This window comes from Ambystoma mexicanum, chromosome 6q (assembly GCF_040938575.1).
Source record: "Ambystoma mexicanum isolate Mex_15411 chromosome 6q, UKY_AmexF1_1, whole genome shotgun sequence".
Taxonomy (NCBI): Eukaryota; Metazoa; Chordata; class Amphibia; order Caudata; family Ambystomatidae; genus Ambystoma; species Ambystoma mexicanum.
The window spans coordinates 1,545,045,306-1,545,070,681 of record NC_090937.1 but is presented as its reverse complement, the minus strand read 5'-3'; the positions used below and the strand labels follow the sequence as shown (position 1 = coordinate 1,545,070,681).

Below are 25,376 nucleotides of genomic sequence, written 5' to 3'. Positions count from 1 at the left end.
CCACTTTTGGAGGCTTCTGTGTAGAAGCCCGCCAAAAGTGGAACAAAGGGCTCGACTTGGGTTGGAGTTACAGAGGCGAACACAAACACCATTTTAAAACCGAGTCCTGGCGAAAAGACCCAACCGGGGACTAAATATTAAATAAATAACCCAGCGGTATCTTTAACATTGCACCAAAAAGTGGTGCGTTTAAAATGAATGGGAAAATCCCATAGTAAATATTCTTAAGGAATATTTTGCGTGGTAACCACTGCCACCAGCCAGAAACTCGACGAGAGGGGACTGCACAGTGCCCCCTCGAAAAACAGACCCAGGGGCAATCTAATTACCCCTACCAGTACTTCCACAATATGATGGTTTGTACTGGTTCTGTTCCCAATTTAAAACTAGTAAAGTCAATGGTGACTTTACATGCCCTGGGAGACAGTAGTCAGTCCCAGGGTATGGTGTCTATGTTTGGGGGTCACTATGATACCCCTGTTTTACTGCACTGAGGGGGCTGTGTAACACACTTACCAAAAACCACATGAAACCCTATGGAGTAAAAGGCCCCATAGCCCATAAAACACATTACAAAGTCAAAGGATATCTCAAATCATGTCAAAGAGTTGGAGAAAAAGAATCTCACTCTTAGCAGGTGAAAAAAAGAAACCCCAAAAATCCAGCAAAGCTGCTGGGGGACTCACTAGGTTTGGGAAATTAGCCTCAACAGAGAATTCTTCCTAACAATCTGTACTTGGGTGCCTAAGACCTTATACTTTTGGGTTATTTGTTGCAACTGTAGATAACTGCCTGTAACTGTGCGTTCTGTAACCAGCGCCTTGATGCCCATGCTCTTGGTGCGCTTTACAAATGACAAAATAAATAGTGAAAAAACGCGCTTTAGTTCATACCCCATCACCAACTGGTGTAGATGTGCAATCATTCTTCAGGAATGGCTGTGGGTCTAAGAGTATAAGGATCACTTTGGAACATTTATTTTATTTAGATTTCTTTTATATATGAGCGCGAACCTAGCATTGGGAATCAGAGTGGTGTATTTCTCCAGCATTGGATCTTTTGTGGATTCACATGCTGTGAATATTTCCCGTCGTCAGGCTGGGAAACCTCGGTAACTTTAACCTAGTGTTTTCCTATGGAAAACTTCCACTCTTTAGTGTCCTATCAACGTCTTTTTGAGGGCTTTAGGCTACACCAATAGGACAACTGGTATAAATAGACCTGCCCCCGCGGCTACCCTTCAGATTTCAACCGTCTCCAAACTGTTGGCATCACCTCCTGTTTGCTCTCGAGTGAATTACTCTTCGTGTTATACACATGCTTTTGCAAATTTGGGCCATCATGTCATTTGTGGGTCCGAAGAAATCATTGTTTAGGCCTTGAAACCTGCGGCCTGAACAACATCTACGAGGGTGACAGGCATGCGGATTGTCTGTATTGCCTGTATCCCAATCATTCCGCTGACAACTGTGAGATCTGTCAAGGGTTTTCACAGAAAACGCTGAAGGACCACAACCACTGGTTGATTTGTTGGCTCAACAAAGGTACTAATCCAGGTTTGGAGGTGGGTTTGAGCCGTGGGAGCAAGTCTTTGGCTATGGCGGTGGCTTCGTCCTCTTCGCACCCCAGGTCCCAGTCAGTGGAACCCCTCTCTAAGAAGCAGCGCACAGGGGTTCCGGCGTCCGAGGTGGCTAGATGCAGTGGGGCCTCTGGAACCAGGTCGCATCAGTCTAAAGGGGCGGTTGGCCCCTCTCTTGCCAAGTCGACCAGGCTGGATAAGTTGAAGGATGCGAGTGCTAGGCCCAAGGAAACCACGCAGAAGTCCTCAACGGCACAGAGGGGGAGAGTCAAAGTCCTGCGAGTCGTCATCAAAGCACTTTTCGTCGAAGGACCGCCATGGGTCATCCTCTGGCTCTTCGTCCAAGCGGTCCGCTTCGCAGGAGAAGTCCAGCTCGGTGGCGGCCTTGGTTCCGTCGATAAGGGGGTCATCTGCCTGCGTCGACAGTGGTGGTACTGCCTTCTCTTCCTTCATCAACAGTGGAGACGTCTGCTCCGTCAGCTGTTGCTGTCCTCGGCTCTGTTGGGGTCAGATGGAGGATTATTGCCTACGGAGGGTCTGTGGCAGCATAGGGCTGACTTTGGGCCTTTGCTCCCAGTGGACATTCTTTAGCAGGACCGGGCACAGTATCCTGTTCCCTCGAGTCCCGAGGATGAACAAGAGACGTTTTTCGATCCGTCGGAGTTGGACCTGCAGTTGGGCGTCCATCTACGTCGGAGAGGGTTAGGGCTGTCCCGCCCCTGTACCCATTGGTGAATCAGACGGTGCCTGTGGAGGCCCCTCGCCCATGTCGCTCCAGGAAATCGCCTCCAGTTCGATCGCCATTGCCGGTGGGTTTCTGCCTTCCGAGTGGTCATCCAGAGGAAGGGGAACTGGAGAAGAAGTTTAAAGCGCCTGAATCTTCCCCCAAATGCCTCACGTCGCAACCCACACCGGAGTGGGTGGTGTCCGCGGCGGCTAGTCGGAAGGCAAGGAGTCAGCACAAGTGTGCTATGCACCTGGACAGTGAAGGCAGGAAACAGGATGCTTTCGGCAAGAAGGTGCTGACTGTGGGAGCTACGACGGTCAAGGCGGCCAACTCCTTGGCCATTATGGACCGCTATGACAGGGAGATGTGGCACTGGTTGGCTCCCCTCTTGGATCATCTCCCTGAGCAACAACGAAAGGAGGCTATGCTGCTGGTTCGGGAGGGGGAGGAAGCCTACAGCCATGGCATTAACATTGTGGTGGACCTGGCGGAATCCGGATTCAATCAAATCAACCATGGCGGTGTTCTCCGGAGGCAGGCATGGCTGCGCTACATTGACTTTTGACCAGAGGTCCAACATAAAGTTGTGGACATGCCCTGTGCGGATGAACAGCTCTTTGGTGACAAAATTGACAAGGCGTTGAAGGGGATGAAGGAGGACTCTGATACAGCGAGGTCACTGGGTACTCTGCAGAGTGGCCCTTCTTTTTGCCCTTTTCGGGTATTTCGAGGGGCCTCTGGAAATGCTAGATTTGCTGCTTCCCGCGACAAAGGTTACGCTCGCCTCCAGTTACTCATCCCAAGGGTTCTGACGTTCGTTCCAGTCCACACAGAAGAACAGGGACTATCGGGCACAGCGGAAGAGGGGTCCAGCCGCCTTGACTACTAAAGGTCGTCAGTCCAAGCCTCAACAATGATTGCCATATTGGCAGTCAGATAGGGGGCAGAGTGGCGCAACACTTCGATGAGTGGCATTTAATTACAACGGACCGCTAGGTGCTGGATACAGTACAACACGGCCACTCGTTGGAGTTTCAGCATCCGCAACACCCTATTCCGCCTGTGAAGGTGTGTCTAATGTTGGAGAAAGGGGCGCTAGAACCAGTCCTGGTGTCGGAACAAGGCCAGGGGATGTATTCCCAGTATTTTGTGATAAAAAAGCCCAATGGAAAGTGGCGTCCTATTCTGGACCGTTGAACAAGAATATGCAGCGCCTAAAGTTCGAGATGCTCATGTTACAGGACGTGATGCGCTCAGTGCAGCCTGGGGAATTCCTGGCATAGTTGGATCTCGAAGAAGCTTCCACATCCCGATGCGGCCGAAACATTGCAAGTTCCTGCACTTCGTGGTCGGCGACGAGCATTTCCAGTTTCTTTAATTTGGCCTCAAGTCAGCTTCAAGGACATTCACCAAGTGCCTGGCTCCGGTGGCAGCTTTCCACCGCAGGCAGGGGCATCATGTGTACCTGGACGATTGGTTGGTCACGGGACCATCTCCAGAAAGGACATCTGAGTCTCTCCGGGCTTCAATGCTCCTGTTAACAACGGCTGGGCTTTGCCATCAACTTTGCAAAATCCTGTCTGACGCCCTCCAGGGATTTGGTTTTTCTCGGCGCTCAATTTCATACATAGCACAATCTGGTGAAGCCGTCAGTCGAAAGAGTGGAGAAGTTGCTTTCCAAGGCGGGTGAGTGGGACCTGGGAACTACAGTATCGGTCCGGAGATAGATGTCTTTTCTCGGGTCCATGGCATCCTGCATTCCACTCATCACAAATTGTGGACTGTTCATGAGGCCGGTGCAGGAGTTTCTCGCATCCCGGTGGTCAGAGTCAGGGTTTATGGTCGGACAAGGTGTTCATATCCCACGTTCTGGTGGAGGCCTTGAGGTGGTGGACTTGCTCGGAAATCCTTGTACGGGTCATGCCCATGATGGAACAAGACTTTCAGTTCACGATAGTTACCGATGCATCCCAGGTGGTTTCGGGTGCGCACCTCGACCAGTTTTTAGTCCAGGCCCTATGGTCACTACAAGAGGCGTTGTTGCACATCATCGTTCTGGAGTTGAGAGCATTGCACTGGGCTCTGAAATCCTTTATACCTCTTATTCAAGGTGCAGTGGTTTGTATTTTTATAGACGACAACACCACAATGTTTTATCTGCGCAAGCAGGGCGGCACACCTTCCCAGCCCCTGTCCAGATAGGCTCAGGCAGTCTGGCATTGGGCCATTGCTCACAGGATTCACATCGCCAATTACCATTTGCAGAGGGTTCAGAATGTTCAGGCGGATGCTTTTAGCAGAGATGCTAGTCAGTTGTACGAGTGGAAGCTGAAGGAGGCGCAGGTGACAAGGATCTTCAAGAAATGGGGGTTACCCCTCTCTGGACTAGTTTGCCTCTCCGGACAACAAGCAGTGCCCTGTTTTTGCCAGTATGATCCATTTGGTGCGCAAGTACCTGTGCAAAGTGATCTTGGTGGCCCTGTTCCGGCCCAGGCAGACTTGGTTCTCGGATCTCCTTCATCTCGCAGTGGATGAAGCGCTTCGTCTGGGGTCGGAGCTGGAACTGCTGTCGCAGGATGACAGAAGGGTGTTCATCACAACCCAGCATCACTCAGCCTGGCAGCGTGGCTCTTGACCACTCAGAGTTTGGACATCTAGGAATCTTGCAAGATTGTCGCCAGATCATGGCGGCAGCAATGGTGCCTTCCACCTAACTATTACAGTAGGAAATGGGCTATGCTCTGTGCCTGGTGCAGCGAACAGCCGGACGTTTGGAGGGGTCTCCAGCCCAGATTCTCCCTTATCTTCTGCTACTGGCGAAAGGGGGGAGGGAGGTGGCGTTGTCATCTATCAAGGTGCATTTGGCTGCCATCTCCAGGTTCACGAGACAGCAGCATTCTACTCCTCTGTTCAGTGACCGGCTGGTCTAGCATTTTCTAGAAGGACTTTTTCTGACATTTCCTCCAGAGAAAAGGTTTGCTCCGGTATGGAGTCTCAATGTGGTACTCTCCGCTCTCATGAACGGCGTCAATGAAGTTCCTCTTGTGGAAAGTGGCTTTTTTCGGTGGCCATCACATCTGCCAGGAGGATGTCGGAGCTTCAGGCGTTAGTCATTGCCCGCCGTATATGCGATTCATGAGGGACAAGGTTCTCCTGTCTATTAATCCTCACTTTATCCCTAAAGTTCTGTCAGAGTTTCAAAAAAACTCTACAATTGCCTTGCCCACTTTCTTCGTTAAGGCTGAAGACTTTCACTTCGGCGGAAAGAGCCCTGCATTCCCTGGACGTCAGTAGGGCATTGAAGTTTTATCTTGACCGTATTTGGGTCTTCAGGAAGTTGAGACAGCTGTTTGTGGCTTTTGGTCCTTCCAACAGGGGGCAGTCTATTTCCATGCAAGGACTTTCCTGTTGGGTCTCGTCTACAATTTCCTTTTGGCACAGGAAGGCTGGCAAGCCTTTGAGGGGCACTCCTATGGCCCATTCTGCAAGGTCCACGGCATCGTCGGCGGCGGCGCTATGGGCGGTATACCGCTCAGTGACATTTGCCAAGCAGCATCTTGGGCGGTGCTGCATACCTTCACCAGACACTACTGACTGGGACAGCAACATGTGGAAGATGTGCAGGTGGGACGGGAGGTCATCCGGGGTTCATTTTGCTCTCTCACTTGCTGGTTTTTGTTATCATGCATGTTGTTGGATGATGTTCCTTGTGTTCATGGCTGTGGCCTGGGGCAAGGTGTTGGTTTGCCTGTCATGCACGTCCAGGTTTGTCATACTGCTATGTAATCTATTCACAGCATGTGAATCCATGAAAGATACAACGCTGGAGAAATGGAGTTACAGGTAAGAAACTACTCCCTTTGGTAGGGTTTACAGACGAGCGTTAAATGGTTATGGGGGAGGGGACAATCCATTTGCATTTCTTACTACCTTACCATTTGAGGTATCGTGGAAGAGTTAACTTTAACATTTAATGGAGGACATGTAAAAGAGCTGCGCTAGGAAAGATTTTCTTTGTGCTACTTTCCCTCAATTGACATCAATTTGTTCAAAACTGAAGTCAAAACTTGAAGCTGATCCTTGAAGCCCAGCTGGAGGAGAATGTTGCTGCTGCATTTGCTTCGATGAAATCCAAAAGCTGTCGAGTCTGTAGACGACTGATCCAAGAAAGGACCTGGCTAGCGGTCCTCTCCCCGAGGTACGAGGGACCATCATGCAAAAACTGCTGTTCTTCATCAAGGCACCCTGGAAGCCAGTTCTGTGAGTCCAAGGTCCGGAGAAGTGGTCCCTCGAGAATCCTGACGAGAGCACCTGGTCATCGAGGATCATCTAAGTCCATTGACGTCGACCGGGGTCGGAAGATTTCCGTGATGGCTGGAAGCCAATTTGAATCGTGTCGCCCTAAAATGGGGACACCTGGACGCAGTGCTGCTCGACGCCATGAGCCGAAAAGCTCTGAATTGTTCACGAACATTTGAATTTGGGCTCGCTTGCTATCACCATCAACCACTTTGTCCCGCCGGAGAAATTCAAGGTCGCCGGCTACTGAGGAAATTCCATCGGTGGGATTCCCGTCACCGGAAGCCAACAAAGATGTCCCAAGGACACTGACGGAGTGAAGATCTGAGATCCAGCCCGTGGTCGAGTCCCGATCGCCGAAACTATTCCGAGGTACGTGCTGTGGCTGCAGCACCGACAGGCCAGAGGATCCCGACCACGATCCCCAACATCAGACGCCCGCTGCCGGTCATGCATCCATCACCGCCGAAGGTCTTTCATGTCCACAGAGTCTTACGTGTGGCACCAAACACTTTGCATCTAGGTCCGCCACACGCCTCACCTTCCCACGACTTCCACCATCGAGGAAACAATTGTTGAAGAGCACCACAAAGGTGGAAGCTGCTGTATTGGCACAAGTGTTCCACTTTTCCTCAAGGTTCTCGAGGCCCAGTGGCTCCTACTTTGAAGTGAGTCCACCCTCAAAGGATCCCGTCATTGAACCGTCGAAGAAACTCTTCCACTTCAGGTAAATCGAGGTGGTTGAACTTTTTAACCAAGAAGCAAGGCTTATTAAGCATTTATGGACTGGGATTGTTAATTCTTGTATTACAGCTTGCCCAGGTGGGGAGGGGGAAGAGTATCTATGCTGATGCACCTTACTGGAGGATTTGTGTACTCTAGTATAACTGCCAGCAGTTGATGCATTGGGGTGCTCTGTGTCTCTACCCCATCATATAGGGGCCAGAAATACAGAAACCCTCATCCAGTCTTTACAGTCTGAATACCATGCCACATGTTTTTCACCCTGACCTTTGGCCATCTTATCCCTTGGCTTTGTGTCTGCCTTCCCTGGTCTCGATTTGCCAAATATGGTAAGCTCTTTCTGGGGCAAAACCTTGAGTTTCTCCATCACAGCCGCACTGTGATAATCTGGCTGACTGTGGTGACTGGGACTGTCTAGCCCCAATACACACTCCAGCCAGTGGTAGGCCTGTGGCTGGGCAGATGTGGTTCAGTGGGCTGTCCACTATTGGACAGCTCTTGCCAGTTTTAATGGTGCAGATCCCTGCAATTGGTGGATTGGGTCCGGCCCCAGCTCGAATTTGTTGAAAAAAGGTGTCCTGCAACCATTCTTCAGATCAGTGTTTGAGCCAAGATACCTATGAAGATGTAGAGGAGGAGCCAATTACCCTTACCAGAAGCTCCACCCCGATGTTGCCTATATATTGGGAAATGCAAATTGCAACACATGCAGTCCTAGTGAGAATGCCTGTACTGCAAAGAATTCTTGAAACGAGGTTTCCATTGAGAAAACCCTATGTGCATGCACGAAGAAATAGCCATTGGGTTGAGCTGCACCGAAACCAGAAGATAAGACCATGCCATACTCCCTTTTATTCTCAGGCACAGAGAGCTTCTGCAAGGCCAAGTTCAAAGCCTTAATTGAATGGCAAACAGCAAGAGTGATGATATTGGGCTAATTGGGTGGGGAGGCATGATCATGCCAACTCTCCCAGAACCTGGGTTGGTAGCCTGCGTGCTGCTAGCGTGTGGAATATTCCAGAAGGGTACAAGCATGCCAACCAATTTGAGAGGGCCATTTATGAAAGAGCCCTATAGTTTGTGTAACCAATGAATCCTCGTGTATTTTATGATGATGAAGATGACTTGCACTAGAGGAGGGCTTAGTTGTCAACCTGATGTTAGACACCCAATCACTACCCCCTTCAGTATGGAACGTATTCTTAGATGTTCCATTTTAAGCCGATTACATTCCCAAGTAGGTTTTTGTAGTTTGCCACGTAGTGTGGCGTCAATGATGGCTAATTTTGACTATAAAAGTTATGTTTTTTCTGAAATTAATTAAGAGCTTGAGCGAACGTTGGATGATGTCCGTTGTAACCTTCCTGTTTTAGATAATTGCAAATAAAACAGAACAAAGTTTTGCCAACTTCCTGAGTCGGTTTTGATTATTGATTTTGGAGTAAATTCTGCATCCCCATCCATCTCTAAGTATTGTTACCTCGTCTTAAAGGTCCCAAGTCTATGGGTGCAAAGAGTTGCAGCCTGCTGAATACCAAAGGACGACTGTTGAAGACATCCAGCATTACCTCTAGCTAAGTCCATGTGATGCTCTGTCTCTCGACCTCCCGATCTTCTGAAGACACTTGTCAGCGCTTCCTGCCCTCAACCATTGGAAGCATCCCGGAAACCATCCTGTGAGCTTACCAGTTTCATCTGGTCCCCGTCCTGAGATTTCACTTGGAAGTTCCTAAGTTACCAGTTTGTGGCCCGAAACCCGTCCCTTTGCTGCTCCTGCTCCCCAACACAGAGGGGTTTTTCTGGAGTAGTCTGACTAGGGAGTTATTCGATGCTGTCTGTCTCAGTTGAGTGCTGGGTGTCTTTCCTGTCACCAGGTTACCTGTAGTGGTAGTCATCACGAGGTGCCTGTGCTGTTCACCCTTAAGGTATCACAAACCGTCTCATCTGAGCGTGAAACCACTGCTTAGCTGGACCAATCCCAAACCTGAAAACTACCACTATACCCACATTCCCTAAACCCCCTGTAACTGAGCCATTGGCGTAAAGAGGCCTAGTGCATTTGAGAACCGTCGGAGTGGTTTCTTCTCTTAACTATGTAATGTGTCTGAATCTTCATTTAAAATGTGTTTTGTCCACAACCCTTTGAATGTTGTTGAATCAACTTATTCTGTCGCTCCCTTCATATGTAGAAGCAAACGAATGGTGGTTGTTTTCTGACCCCAACCCTGATGAATCTGTATTAATAGTGCTCCTCACCATGAAGTACAGCCCTAGCAAGTATGCTGTTTCTCTGTAACTGTTCTCTCCTTGGCACAGGTCTTTCCACTTGGGGACCCATGACTCGTGGCCCCACTCTGAGTGGTCTCCCTGTGTTCCTTACCAAGCAATTTCCTGGTGTTCTCTCCACCTGGATATTTACTTGGCCGTGGAGCCTGGTTTCACTCGCCCTCCACCATGGGGCTTGGTTTCACTCGCCCCCCCCCTGCCGTGGGGCCAGATTTCTCTCGCCCCCCCTGCCGTGGGGCCAGGTTTCACTCGCCCCCCCGCCGTGGGGCCGGGTTTCTCTTGCCCCCCTGCTGTGGGGCCTGGTTTCTCCACCCCCCCGCCGTGGGGCCTGGTTTCTCTCACCACCCGCCGTGGGGCCTGGTTTCTCTCGCCCCCCGCAGTGGGGCCTGGTTTCTCTCATCCCCCCATCATGGGGCCTGATTTCTCACACCCCTACTGCCATGGGGCCTGGTTTCTCACGCCCCCCGCTGTGGGGCCTGGTTTCTCTCGCCCCCCCAGCGTTGGGCCTGGATTCCCTCGCCTCCGCCTTGGTGCCTGGATTCCCTCGCCTCCGCCTTGGTGCCTGGATTCCCTCGCCCCCCCGCCTTGGGGCCTGGTTTTACCCGCCCTCCCGCCTTGGGGCCTGGTTTCTCGCCCCCCACCTTGGGGCCTGGTTTCTCTCACCCCCCACCATCTCTCACCCCCCCTGCCGTGGGGCCTGCTTTCTCTTGCCCCCTACCATGGGGCCTGGTTTCTCTCGCCCCCCCACCGTGGGGCCTGGTTTCTCTCGCCCCCCCACCGTGGGGCCTGGTTTCTCTCGCCCCCCCCACCGTGGGACCTGGTTTCTCTCGCCCCCCTGCCGTGGGGCCTGGTTTCTCTCGCCCCCCTGCCGTGGGGCCTGGTTTCTCTCGCCCCCTGCCGTGGGGCCTGGTTTCTCTCACCCCCGCCGTGGGGCCTGGTTTCTCTCGCCCCCTGCTGTGGGGCCTGGTTTCTCTCACCCCCCACTTAGGGGCCTGGTTTCTCTCCCCCCCCCACTTTGGGTCCTGTATTCTCTCGTCCCCTGCCTTGGGGCCTGTATTCTCTCGTCCCCTGCCTTGGGGCCTGTATTCTCTCGTCCCCCCGCCTTGGGGCCTGTATTCTCACACCCCCCGCCTTGGGGCCTGGATTCTCTCGACCCCTAGCCTTGGCCTGGTTTCTCTCGCTCCCCAGCCTTGGGGCCTGGTTTCTCTCACTCCCCAGCCTTTCTCTCGCTCCCCAGCCTTGGGGCCTGGTTTCTCTCGCTTCCCAGCCTTGGGGCCTGGTTTCTCTCACCCCCCCAGCCTTGGGGCCTGGTTTCTCTCACCCCCCGCCGTGGGGCCTGGTTTCTCTCGCCCCCCTGCTGTGGGGCCTGGTTTCTCCACCCCCCCGCCGTGGGGCCTGGTTTCTCTCGCCACCCGTTGTGGGGCCTGGTTTCTCTCGCCCCCCGCCATGGGGCCTGGTTTCTCTCACCCCCCCATCATGGGGCCTGGTTTCTCACACCCCTACTGCCGTGGGGCCTGGTTTCTCATGCCCCCCGCTGTGGGGCCTGGTTTCTCTCGCCCCCCAGCGTGGGGCCTGGATTCTCTTGCCTCCGCCTTGGTGCCTGGATTCCCTCGCCCCCCGCCTTGGGGCCTGGTTTTACCCGCCCTCCCGCCTTGGGGCCTGGATTCTCGCCCCCCACCTTGGGGCCTGGTTTCTCTCACCCCCCACCGTCTCTCACCCCCCCGCCGTGCGGCCTGGTTTCTCTTGCCCCCTACCATGGGGCCTGGTTTCTCTTGCCCCCTACCGTGGGGCCTGGTTTCTCTCGCCCCCCCACCGTGGGGCCTGGTTTCTCTCGCCCCCCCACCGTGCGGCCTGGTTTCTCTTGCCCCCGCCGTGGGGCCTGGTTTCTCTCGCCCCCGCCGTGGGGCCTGGTTTCTCTCGCCCCCGCCATGGGGCCTGGTTTCTCTCGCCCCCCGCCGTGGGGCCTGGTTTCTCTCGCCCCCCGCCGTGGGGCCTGGTTTCTCTCGCCCCCTGCCATGGGGCCTGGTTTCTCTCGCCCCCTGCCGTGGGGCCTGGTTTCTCTCGCCCCCTGCCGTGGGGCCTGGTTTCTCTCGCCCCCTGCCATGGGGCCTGGTTTCTCTCGCCCCCTGCTGTGGGGCCTGGTTTCTCTCGCCCCCTGCCATGGGGCCTGGTTTCTCTCGCCCCCTGCCATGGGGCCTGGTTTCTCTCGCCCCCACCGTGGGCCCTGGTTTCTCTTGCCCCCCCACTTAGGGGCTTGGTTTCTCTCTTCCCCCCACCCACTTTGGGGCTTGTATTCTCTCGTCCCCCGCCTTGGGGCCTGTATTCTCTCGTCCCCCGTCTTGGGGCCTGTATTCTCACACCCCCCGCCTTGGGGCCTGGTTTCTCTCGCCCCCTGCCGTGGGGCCTGGTTTCTCTCGCCCCCTGCCGTGGGGCCTGGTTTCTCTCGCCCCCTGCCGTGGGGCCTGGTTTCTCTCGCCCCCTGACGTGGGGCCTGGTTTCTCTCGCCCCCTGACGTGGGGCCTGGTTTCTCTCGCCCCCTGACGTGGGGCCTGGTTTCTCTCGCCCCCTGACGTGGGGCCTGGTTTCTCTCGCCCCCTGCCGTGGGGCATGGTTTCTCTCGCCCCCCATTTGGGGCCTGGTTTCTCTTGCCCCCCCACTTAGGGTCCTGGTTTCTCTTGCCCCCCCACTTAGGGTCCTGGTTTCTCTCTTCCCCCCCCCACCCACTTTGGGTCCTGGATTCTCTCTTCCCCCCCCACCCGCCTTGGGGCCTGGATTCTCTCGTCCCCCGCCTTGGGGCCTGGATTCTCTCGTCCCCCGCCTTGGGGCCTGGATTCTCTCGTCCCCCGCCTTGGGGCCTGGATTCTCTCACCCCCCCCAGCCTTGGGGCCTGCTTTCTCTCGCTCCCCAGCCTTGGGGCCTGGTTTCTCTCACCCACTGCCGTGGGGCCTGGTTTCTGACTTCTTTTACACTACCGTGGGGCCTTGATTTTTCTCATCCCACTGTGGGGCCCTGCTTTCTCTCACCCCACTGTGGGGCCCTGCTTTCTCTCACCCAACTGTGGGGCCCTGCTTTCTCTCACCCCACCGTGGGGCCCTGCTTTCTCTCACCCCACCAAGCAATTTGGTTTCTTTCACCCAGCCTTGGGGTCTGATAGGGCCCCGCTGCTCATCGGCAGTGTTAAGGAGGTTGACTGATGGTTGTACTCTCCCGGAGCAGTGTTTGCTACTCAATGCTCTTCTGGGCCAATGCAACTGATTCCTGGCCCGGCAAGGAACCAGGATTGTCAAAGGCCGTGTCCATCATGCCTTGTATATGCTCCCACACTGGTACCATACCTCCCCAGGAGGAGGTCTGCAGGCCTCAGCAAATCTGCGGGTTTCTCTTCACGCTCTGCCAAGCTCTGATTGGCTCTTTATCAGTCACTCTGTTACGGGGTGGGTGGTCCACAGGTCCCCTTTTTTCAGGGAAGGACGGAGTACACAGTGGGTCAGAAGCGATAACATGCATTTGTACAGGTAGTTTCTAGTCATCACCCAGTTTAACTTGCATATAGCCAACAAAGATACAAGTGAGGTTAACCTACATCCATCACTGGTGATTTCATACCATCTAAGGGAGAGGGGGAAGGGCACCCCAGTGGGATCCCGCTTGCTCTGCCACCTTGCTTGGTGTTAGGCTTAGCTGGCTCACCTGCTCAGTCCCAAAGGAGGTGGCTCCCTGTTGGGCAGAGGGGATTAATTCCCTAGATTCGTCACAGGATATGTTAGATACTTTTGAGACAACCCTTTGGTTATCTAGTCATTTTGTGTCTTATATAGCCCACTGAAAATTGTAACATATCCCTACTCGTGTTCATTTTGTAATCCTTAATGTCACGTTATTATTTAAATCCTAGTTTAAGTATAATTAGTGAAAACGAAGATTTTTAAAAAACATTGGTTGCCTATTCTTCACACTCTCACAATTTGTATTCAAGGGTGTGGATAGTTGCCAAACCAACGATTCTGTATCTTTAAGATAACCACTGAACTCCATGCACTCCAATATAGTTTCTTATTGTGAGCACTTGTAACAGAATATCTACAAACAAGCAGGCCCGCTCATATTTGGGAACCTGTCTTCAGAAAGAAATGTGCATACTTCCTGTTTGCTCTTCTCTTTAAACCAGGATTACTGATGTCTGTTAGGCAATGTTTTGGGCTCTTTAAAGCAAATCCTTTTGTGTTTGAGTTGTCAATTCTTTACTTCCAAGGGTATGTACTGAAAATGTAACCTTTGATTTAAAAGATACATTTATTGCTTATTAATATGCAGGTCGAAGACAATGAAGTGACGCTGTCGGAGAAAGCGCTGCAAGCAGTAAAGGTGAGTTATCATTTTTATCTGAGTCTAAGGCATATTCCCATCCCATTTAAATACAGTCTTATTATATAGCACTGTGAAGGGTTGCAATAATGTGTTTTTCCAATTTAATAGTACTCATTTTATTTATTTTATCAATTTCTATAGTTCCAATTCAGAGAGTGGAATGGTGTTGTCAGTATGTTTCAATGGATTGCTTTTCTCCCGCAGAGTCCTCATCTTGATAGATATCCATCATCCAGCTCTGCTGTTTGGAAAACCTTTACCGGGGAGGCATAGTGGACCTCGACTCGGCCGTCAATCCATCTTGTCCTGCTCTCCATCTTCCTCTCCGGAAGTGACGTTAGGCATTGTATGTATAGTATACTGTCCTATCCGGTTCATCCAGCAGTGCAACCCCTTGCAGCACCCCCGGACAGCTCCGCCAAGTGAGACTCTGGGCTAACGGCGTGACACATGACCTACGAGCCTCCAACAGCCACTTACTGCGGTTGATCCCCATATGATGCCTACAGTAATCCGTGTACACACTTGATGACATGAAAAACAGCCCTGATGAAAACCAGCCCACAATAGGTTTTAGTTGAAACTAGGATTTGGGAGAACAGTCTGTCCCCCTAACTCAGAGCTCAAGACAGGATTTGCAGGTAAGCAGTGTTAGGGGAGTTTTCTTAAAGTCTGTAAGACTTTAGTAAGCTATCCCCGTGGTTTGTAGACCCCCAACTCTTAGTATTAGTCTGTACTAGCTCATGACCTTGGTAGTGTGGCAGAGCAGTCAGGCTTACCTTAAGAGGAAAATGTAGGTAAGTACTCTGAATCTTAGAAAGTCACAGCAAAGACGCACTTACACATATATTTATATAAAAGATATATATTTATTATATTTACACCAGAATCACATTAAATGCTTCCGACGTTTATGGTAGAACACTTAGGATTACTAGATAAAACACTTTTGTTTTTGTTCACGGTTACAATTGTAGCAACATTAGAAAGGGAAAAGACAAGGTTATCATATTATCAGTAATTGCACACTCATGCGGTTTTCAACAGGTCATACAGTAATGCATTTACTCTGCGCAAACATATAGAAAAGTCACTTAAAGGGAGGAAAGTGGTTAGTGCAACATGGGCTTAGTTCAAAGTTCTAGGGACGTTTTCATTGCCTGGCAAGTCTTAAAAGTCCAAAAACGCAACCCTAGCTAAAGGCATTTTGGAGAGGGCTTGAAGTCTTGGCAAACAGCGAATGATGAAGAGTTCCTCCGTATTTCTTCCAGTGTCTAAAGTTATTAAAGCCGCAAGTTAGCAACTAACAAAGGAGATCTAAAAACGGACTCCAGAAGGGGACACAAGCAGCTGGGGGTTTCCCTGAACAGCTCTACGTGCACTCCAAGACTCTGGAGCGACTTCTTGGAATCAGATAAGCAATACATTTTCCCCTACAGTACCTTTTAGTTTGAAGAAAGAGTTTGTGTTGGCTTATCCGTGATGTGGCAGCTCTGGACCGACCTCTGGATTCCTTGGTCTGGTGACGAAAGGCAGGACAATGGATGGGGTCTTTCAGCAGCAGTCTCGAGGGAGGAACTGTAGCACGACTTTCAGAAACTTCTTGGTTCACTCTGTGGTTTTGGCGCCTATTCAGCAGCACCAACAAAGGACACGGATCGCCCGGTCAATCTTCATCGCTTCCAACAGTCCCACTGTCTGGCAAGGGGGTCTGGTGAGTTGGATCAGGTCTCTCAAGTGTCCTTACAGGCTCATCACAGATTTGGATGGATTCGGCCTTTCCACAGCGATATGCTCCAAATGGGCAGCAGGTCTCCTGGTATTGGGGTTCTGCAGCTCTGGAATCACCTAGACTTCTCGAGATGGCTCATTTCAAAATTTGTCTTGGGACTGGTTGTTCCTACCAGCCAAAGGGAAGGAGGAGTCCTCTTCAGAGCTCCTCTGTCGCATAGAAAACTGGGTCAGGACAGCAGTGGTCGCTTCAAGGTCTTGCAAAGGGTTGGCAGGGGTCTCTAGTCATCTTCTTTGGTTACTTCTGTTTCCAGTGGTCGACTTGCTTTACACTCCAGAAACCTTACCTTTTATACAGTTCCAGCATGCACTCGTCTGCAATCTCTCTCAGCATTTTTATCCTGTGGGAGCTGGTCCTATTCTGGCACTATGGCATACAAAGGACAGGGGGGTGCAAGACTCCTATCCCACATCCTGCCTGCCCAGACACTCTGGAGCCTAGGCAGGGATACCTACTGGTTCCTGCCAAAGGCTAAACGCACAAAAAGGCCTCCCCCTCCCAGAATGGTAGAAGAAGGGGTAACAAAGAACAACCACGCAAGTAATGGCAAAAAACAAAGGGAGGCCCCAAGTTGGTACTTGGGTGCCCCTATTGTGCACTACCGAAGCTATGTACATAGCCTGAAGTATTAAGAAATACACAGTAGTTGGTAGAACACATCCACTACCACCAGCCATAACTAGGTGATTGTCTATGTGACTAAAAAGTCATAGGAGCAGAGAGAAGGGGGATACAAAGTATCCCTTTTGGCACTCCACTGAAGGAGGCGTGTGCCAATCTCTCAGACTATACAGTTTTGGGAGAGATAATAGGTATCCCTCTATCCTTAAGACCTGTAGTTGACTTAAGGATATGGCAAAATAATCTTAAAGGAGCGTGCTAGGGGTCCGCAGCAACACTGCCCATTAGCAGCTGAGTGCTGCAGTAGTAAAACACAGATGCTCCACTCATTCAGGATTAAAAGAAAAAGGTCCAAAAGTCCAGATAAAAGTGCTGGGGGTCTCACTAGGAGAGGGGATGAAGCACAGTGATGCATCTCCCTAGCATGCAGCCTCTAGCCTCCATCAGAAGACAGGTGGCACATCAATAGGCTGGTGTTGCAGGCCATCAGGATAGCCCTGAGGGCCTTCACCCCTCCTCTCAGAGGGAAGCATGTCCTCGTCGGTATACAGTGCTTATAACGAAATAAAAATAACATGCTTTTTAGTGAAATCTAAATAACTTGGGGTGGGGGAGTAAAATAGATGGTGAAACGAGGGTTCGCAGGGGGACCCCCCAAATTAAAAAAGAGAAAGAAATTTGAAATGTTGGAAAAAGATTTTGTAATTTGTGGTGTTGTTATAAAGACATGGAACCGTCCTCGTTCTGACGGACAACACAGTGGGCATGCACTACCTCAACAAGCAGGTTGGCGTGCACTCCTGCCCCCTGTGCACAGAGGCAATACAGCTATGGTTCTGGTTTCGAGAGAACCAAATCTCAGTCTCAGCAGTTCATCTGGCGCGGACGGAAAACAACTTGGCGGATTCTCTGAGCAGGCATAGCAGTCTCCCACGAGTGGGAAGTATGCCAGGAAGTCCTAGAGGAGGCCTTTGCTCTCTGGGTTACCCCAGCAGTGGATCTGTATGCCACACAGCCCAACAGGAACTGCGAACAGTTTTGCACGAGTGAATTCCCAGCCAACGGAGCACTGGGGGGATGCGTTTCTGGTGCATTGAACCTTCCCTCTCCACTACGCCTTCCTTCTTATTCGCATCATTCTGTGGGTTTTCAGGAGGTTGAAGAGTTTTCGAGCAAACATGATCTTGATCGGCCCGATTTGGGCGAGGAGAACGTGGTACTCCGATCTCTTGGATCTGACCATCGGTCTGCCTCACCGGTTGCCTCAGCGTCTAGATCTCCTAACCCAGTCGGAGGGTCGAGTGCTTCACCCGACCCCAGATTCCCTCAACCTACATGTGTGGCTCTTGAGAGGATGAGGTATGATGACTGGGACCTCTCGGAGGAGGCACTTGAGGTGCTACTGGCTGCACACAGACCTTCTACAAGATGTCTGTACACGTGCAGTTGGAGAAGATTTGAGGCGTGTTGCAGGGAACGCGAGATTGACCAAATCTCTTTCCCGACCACGATGATGGAGTTCCTTCTGTCACTGGCCTCGTCAGGCCTTCAGGTTAACGCAGTTAAAGGGTATTTGGAGGCCCCGTCTGTGTTCAAGAGGGCCCAAGATCTAGGTTCCTTCTTTACTATTCCGGTCAGAGCCCAATTCCTGATGGGCCTTCTCAATAAGTTTCTGCCAACCCCTTTATATACCAGATTGGGATCTTAATTTGGTTTTGACATACTTGATGGGGGCTTTGTTTGAGCTTATGCACTCATGTTCTTTACGGCTTTTATCCCTTAAGACAGCCTTTTTGGTGGCAATCACATCTGCCACAAGGGTTAGCAAGCTGCAAGCTTTGTGCTGCAAACCTCCTTTTCCAAGGTTCTTTGTTGAGAAAGTCTCTGTCAGGCCGGGTTCCATCCTAAGGTGATTTCCGAGTTTCACCTGTCCCAATCTATCGATTTGCCTGTCTTTTACCTTCCTCCACATCCCTCGAAAGAGGAAGAGAGCATTGAGCTTGTATGTTGCGCGCACATCCAATTTTCGGAGGTCAGATCAGTTCTTTGTCTCAAAAAGATCTTGCCATAACAAAACAAACTGTCACGTTGGATTGTTTTGTGCATATCTGAGTGCTACCAATTGGCAAGCAGGGAGCCTCCAGCGGGCATCAGGTACTACTCAACTAGAGGGTTTTCGGCCTTTACTGCCCTCCAAAGAGGGGTTCTTGTTAGGGACATATGTTGGGCAGCTGCATGGTCATTCTTACATACATTTACCAAGCACTATGCCTTGGATGTTGCTTGGGGAGCTGATGCACGGTTTGGTAGGGCATGTTTTTCCTCAACTGCAACTGTTATTTCTAATTATCACATTCCTCCCAGAGGTTGCTCTCTGACACCAAAAAACGTTTTTCATCCACTAGGTAGCACGGTTCCCCGGAGTCCTCGGTTCCTTTACCCTGTCTCCTCCATCTCCTGCTGTAACGACATTGGCATGCATGTACGGAACCATCAGCACCTTTTTCCTCAGTTCATTTTTTCGGGGCAATGCGCCATATCTTGAGACGATCAGTCATCGGAAAATTATATTCTTCAAAGATGTCCCTGTAATTATGGATTTCCAAAATCAGCCCTAGGGGAGGATGTTGGGGGCCACCCTATTAAATGAACAGGGTAGACAGTAAGAGGCCAGCCAAGCCCAATAAAAGTAAGGAAACAGAGTGGCAAGGCTTAGTCTCAGGAAGGGTGTGAGTGGTCTAGGGCTACAATGAGTTCACGGAGAGGAAAACCAATAATTCTAGTTAGATAGGTAAATTAAAAAATATACAGTAATTTATTAGGCTCTTAAAAATACACACCAAGCAAGTAAAACCTATTGAGTCAAATATTGTCACACCAACACTATAAAAACAGATATATATCTTCACCCGTAGGCGAATTATAGTAGCATTTGATTCAATGGTGAGTGAAACACAGATAAGTACTTTGATGCTTTAGAAATAACTATTTAGAATAATTACTTAACAGCTTCCCTAGCTTTTTAAAAGTCCAACCCTGAGATGGTTTGGGGCCTTGTGCTCACAAGCCACCAGTTTCAAAGTAGGTACTTTTCAGGTAGGTTTATAAAGAGGATTGTAGTGCCACTAGTTATGATTAATAGGAGTCGAAAAGTTAAAGTTAAGAAAGTAGAATCACTCAATCTCAGTCCTCAGGATATTCCTTGGCCTTCACTGGCCAAAGTCAGGAAAGCATGTTTAGGACAGGAATCTATGCCCATGTAACCCTATGGAGAACGGGGCAGGGGTCGGAAATGGGTATGCAAACATCCCCCCTGATTCTTTTTCCAGAGCCCACTGCTGGTGTTCCATAATCCGTTGGGGGCACTATCTTCTGCACTTGGTCTTGTTGGGAAAAGCCCAGGGGTTGCGGGTGCTGAGGTCACTTTTGTCATCAGGGCTTGGTTAAGGTTGGTTGCCGTACTTAGAAATCGGTTCCATACAGCTTCCATGAGGAAAGGTGAAGACCTCTGAGGGTAGACCACATCAGGACACCTCCAGCGTTTGAAGGAGGAGTGTTTCCATGGAAAACGCCACTGCCATATGCGATCCTCGGGTGACGAACACAGGAAAAGGGGCCCAGCACTGTTCCGTTCATGCAAAAAGGCTGATAATGCAGGAACAGGCATCTTGTTCCATAAGCCAAAGATCCTCCAAGATCCAAGAATACACTTGGAACAGCATCAGCTGCAGCAAGGTAGCCCAGCAGAGATCTTGTCAGTCCATGGGTTGGTCCATGGACACCTCTGAAGGCTCAGAAGGCACAGATACTCGAGCAGAGTATTAGGCAGAAACATGTGCAGTTCCCTTAGGGACCACTGCAAAAGGCTTAGGACTACAGGTGTTGACAGTAAACCCAATTGGTAGCAGTCCACACCACCCAGATTTACCTGGTAGCTGTGGCTGAGCAGTCAGACCTTTCCTCAAGAAGAGTTAGGCAGTATATAGAGTATACACATTAGGTACAAAAATACAGTAGCACAAGCAAACACTGACCAGAGCTTTGGTATAAAAGTATATAATTATTTATTTAAAAACACACTTGTAAAAATACACTAACACTAATATGGCAAGCAAGTTCAAACACAGTCACTATCAATATATATACATCCCTGATTACCTATTGAACAAGTCTTAGTTAAAACACCACTTATTTTCAGGCATAGGTCAGCGCTTAACCTAAGATGGCACTCCAATAAGTTAGTTAAAAAGGGAGGGAAAAGGCAGATTTAGAAAAGCACACAATACCAACACTTTTTAAAAGAACCACAGCAAGGTAAGAAAGGCAGAGTCTACTGTAGAGCAAGAAAGTTCATAGGCCAGGCCCACTCTTAGAGAGTGCAAGGCGGAATGTGTCCAAGATCACACAGTTGAATTGTACTTAAAAAGTCTTTGCAGATATTTCAAAAAGAGTTGGATCAGTTCAGAAAAAGTTAGTTTAACAGGCCCCAGATCACCCCAGGATAGAGAGTCAAGGATTTACGGGACACCTTGATCAGTCTGTTGCAAGGGAGACCTGGCGGGACACAGTACCTGAAATGGTGAGAAAGCTCCAGCGGGGCAGTTGTTCCTGGCAGCGGGTGCAAGTCAGTGCTTCGTTCAGGGGAAGAGGAGATCTCGACGTGGAGGAAAGATGGAGGTCGTTGCACTGCCAGGTAGTGGTGAAACGTGGCTATCCGCCCGCTGGGTGCTTGGCATGGGCGATTCGACCACAAGACGATCCAGGAAGGCGAAAAGAGGGCGAACTGGTTAACCCCACCCGTTCAAAGGAAGAAGACTCTCCAGGATGAAGATCTTCTCTGTCGTCGGGAAGTGGTGAGGCGGTTCAGGGCTCCACCGGTGGTGTCGTCGTTGCAGGTCGGCTCAGCTTCTCCCTCTTCGGATTCTTTAGGTCCTGTGGCGACTTCTGAAGTTCCAGTCCCCAAAGCCCTGCTTTTATGCAGAAAACCCCCATTCATCAGTCCTAGCTGTCACTCAAACATGCTAAGTGGTGAGCCGGGCGGCTCACCACTGGGCCAATCATACAAGAGTGCGACTTGAGTTGCAACTCAGCAGGGGTGCCTAAACCCCCCTCCCACACATTCTGTAGCCCCAGACAGAGTGGCACCACTTTTGGAGGCTTCTGTGCAGAAGCCTGCCAAAAGTGGAACAAAGGGCTCGACTTGGGTTGGAGTTACAGAGGCGAACACAAATGCCATTTTAAAACCAAGTCCTGGCAAAAAGACCCAACCGGGGAATAAATATTAAATAAATAATCCGGCAGTATCTTTAACATTGCACCAAAAAAGTGGTGCGTTTAAAATGAATGGGAAAATCCCATAGGAAATATTCCGGTGGAATATTTCGCGTGGTAACCACTGCCACCAGCCAGAAACCCGACGAGTGGGGAATGCACAGTGCCCCCTCGAAAAACAGACCCAGGGGCAATCTAATTGCCCCTACCAGTACTTCCACAATATGATGGTTTGTACTGGTTCTGTTCACAATTTGACTAGTAAAGTCAATGGTGACTTTACATGCCCTGGGAGACAGTAGTAAGTCCCAGGGTATGGAGTCTATGTTTAGGGGTCACTATGACACCCCTGTGTTACTGCACTGAGGGTGCTGTGTAACACACTTGCCAAAAACACATGAAACCCTATGGAGTAAAAGACCCCATAGCCCATAAAACACATTACAAAGTCAAAGGATATCTCAAATCATGTCTAAGAGTGGGAGAAAAAGAGTCTCACTCTTAGCAGGAGAAAAAAAAATAAACCACAAAAATCTAGCAAAGCTGCTTGGGGACTCACTACGTTTGAGAAATTAGCCTTAACAGAGAATTCTCCCTAACACAGAGGTTGAGACTGATTGTTGCCACCGGTCTTGGGGTAGCACCACAGCGTCTATGTGAGTTCAGGTAGAGGATCAAGGCTTCACTGGAACAGCACTGGAGTCAGTGCCTGTCAGCTTCAGGAGTCTTCTTCGGTTTGTCAGCAGGCGGCACTTCTTCGTAGAGGTCTTGTCTCCAATGATGATCTGTTGAATGACTGCTGGAGCCCTTCTTTTTTCCAAGTTTTGGGCTTGGAGTATGCCTATGAACAGCAAGGTAAGGATATGCACCACCACCATTCAAGCAGCCAGGGGTTGTCCAATCCTGGACTAAAACTGGTCATCACATCTGCCCAGTGGCAGACTTTAGGGCACCAGAGGATGTGTATTGTGACTAGACAGTCCCTGGGAGATGTGGGGGTGGAGCGGGGAAGGCGGGAAGGGACCACACACCCACATACACAACCGACCCCCTCCTTGCCCCGAAGGAGCTCATCTGCACTTTACACTAGTAAACAGTAAAAACAGTTCAGCAATGGTAAAACTGGCAGAAACCTGAAAGAATCCGTGCAAAACAAATAACACGTACACCCTGCCTTATAATGACCCTATTTTTAAGAAGTCCTTCCCTGCTATGTAAATTGGTCTAGTGCCTCAGAAAGAGTTGAAGTCCCAGGTAAGTGCCTTTTGCAGGGGGTTGGAAGTCACAGAGCAAATATTGCCAAAGCCAGCAGGGGAGTAAATGTTCCAGAAGCAAAACACTTAAAAGAATGTGAAGGTTATGTAAAGCAGTTTAAGGGTATGCTCTAAATCCCATCTCACTAGGGGATACCCAGGGAGGGCAGCCTTGGCCAGAACCCAACCTACGTCATGCCCATACAATACATGCGTTGGGAGTGGGGTGGAAACAGGTGTGCAAGTTCCTGCCCCTTAATTTGTTTTTCTGACGGACTGTACATAGGGTCTTCAGAATCACTGGGCCCATGTACTTCAATCACTGATCTTCGGCATGAGGTCACAGTTCCCTTTACTGACATCAGGGCCTTTGTACTCAAGTTTCTTTTGTTTTAAGTCTCTTGCTTTAAACGGCATGATGTGGCAGAAACAATGAAAAAAAGTTCCTTTTTCGAAATATTCAAGTGGAGCGATTCACCCTGGACCCCCTCTCAGCCGGGCTCAGATCCTATTTTCTCAATTAGCTTCCTGCAGCTTTAATTCTTAGCCACCCCTCAGTCGGGTTCACACTTGCTACTGCAATATCTTCTCTGGTGACTGACTGTTCACCTAGGAACCCCCTCTTCTGGGCTCAAACCCCTTTTTCTACGATCTGTCCTTCTCAGCCAGGCTCTGACCAATTTCAGTTTACAGACAATCGAAGACTTGCGAATGTGTACCGGATTCATCTTAACCCGGTGTAGGACCACTTTGATTTCACAATTCAATAATTCTTACACGCTCAGGGGAGTACAGAAGAGACCTTCGAGTGAGCACCCACTTAGCGCCGGGCCACTCTGTATCTGGTATCTATTTCGGTTTCATAAAGTTAAATTGTATACAAGTTCTCTTCATACAATATTGCAGCTTGCAACCTTGAGCGTAACACAGTCCGGTCTGCTATCAGTTTCTCCAACTCATCGGTTGTGCTTGACTCACTGGCTTGGTTCACCTCTTTTTAACCTCTCAAGGGTCACAAATGAAGGCTTCCCTCAGCCGGGCTCGAGTCTTCTCTCACGCAGCACAGTTCACCTCAAAGGCTTCCCTCCGCCAGGTTGGAGCCTCCTTTCAAAGTTCACAATTGAAAAACAAAAAAAAAATGTTATTGGGACTTCTAGCCCCAGAATACACTTCGCTAATCTCGCTCCCACTTCACAGCTCCCTGAAATGGCTTTTTCTGTCCTGAGAGCTGCAGAAGCTAAAGGGGGATGTTAATTGGAGGTCAGGATCTCTTCGCCTGCCCTTCAGATACCTGGGTTCGCCTGCCTGGCCCAGGGTAGGAGCTTTGCTTTGGGTACTGCCAGGCAACCCCAGCTGCCCCTGGTCTTGCCTTCTGGAGGTACAGTTCCCTCCTCCACACTGCAGTCTCCTCTCAAGTATCGGGGCCAGTGTTTGGGCGGTTTTCTCCTCCTCCAGATCTCCCAGAGTGTCTGCTAGCTCGCTAGGTCCTTCTGCTTGCTGGCACCTTCCAGAATCCCCAACTCGTTCAGTTCAGAGTGTTCTTTCCAGCTCCGCCTTTTATACTTCCTGGGAGTGTTAACTAGAACCAGGTGTGAGTGGTTGGAAGGGAATGCCTGACTCTGCCTGACCTAGTTAGCGGGACAAAATGGAGATTGCCCATAGGAATCCATGGTACATTGGTTCCTATGGGCAATCTTCATGACTCGGGGCCTCATCTTCTTTGTCCCGGTGGCTTTAGAAAAGAACAGAGGGGAGGAATTATGGGAATGGTAGTTTACACTAATGTTAGATAAATCCAGTAAAATATTGTCCGAAAAAAAGGGGATTAGTCCTGTTTTTGTAGGGCATGTGTTGACATATGTAAATTCCTTTTCCCGATTCTCCTTTGCCTCCCTTCTGTGTTGGTATCTGTTGGAATTGGGGTTGGGGATACGGTATGGGTTCTGAAATGATGTATGGTAACAGAGGAAATGTCGGGTTGGGAGGTGTTACAAAAAGGGGGATCTCAGGTCTCACCTTGAGACTCCTCCCTCTCTTGTTCCGCACCCAACAGCGATGACCCATCTCTGGTCACCGCAGAAGAGGATACCAAGGGGTTTGATGGAGAAATAACCTTAGTTTTCTTACATCAGCCAGTGTAAACGAGGAGGATTTGTAATAGTTCATGCGTCTGCCTGAGAGATCTGCAAACCTGTCTATTACAAGTATGTATTGGAGGTTCTCTTCAGGATATGTGACATATAGGAGCATATCAATTGCGTATAAAGAAATTAGGTGTCTAACTTCATCGATATACATGTTGGCCGAAGCATATTCTGAATGTGGGAACACTGCAAGTAGCTCTAAAGCAAGAATGAATCACATTGGGGACAGCAGGCATCCTTGATTGGTGCCTTTCTTCAGTTTCCACCCGTTGGAAATCTGTTTGCCTGTGCG

The 25,376-nt window shown here is 50.2% G+C and overlaps 1 protein-coding gene across 2 annotated transcripts in view; it reads left to right on the top strand.

The window, feature by feature from the left end:
* Nucleotides 1–25,376, top strand: part of DNAAF9 (dynein axonemal assembly factor 9) — a 2,133,167-nt gene that overhangs the window by 1,025,718 nt on the left and 1,082,073 nt on the right. For both annotated transcript variants that reach the window (XM_069632250.1, XM_069632251.1), the window contains exon 19: nucleotides 13,950–14,000. In XM_069632250.1, coding sequence (XP_069488351.1) covers nucleotides 13,950–14,000 — 51 coding nt within the window. The remainder of the gene's footprint in view (nucleotides 1–13,949; nucleotides 14,001–25,376) is intronic.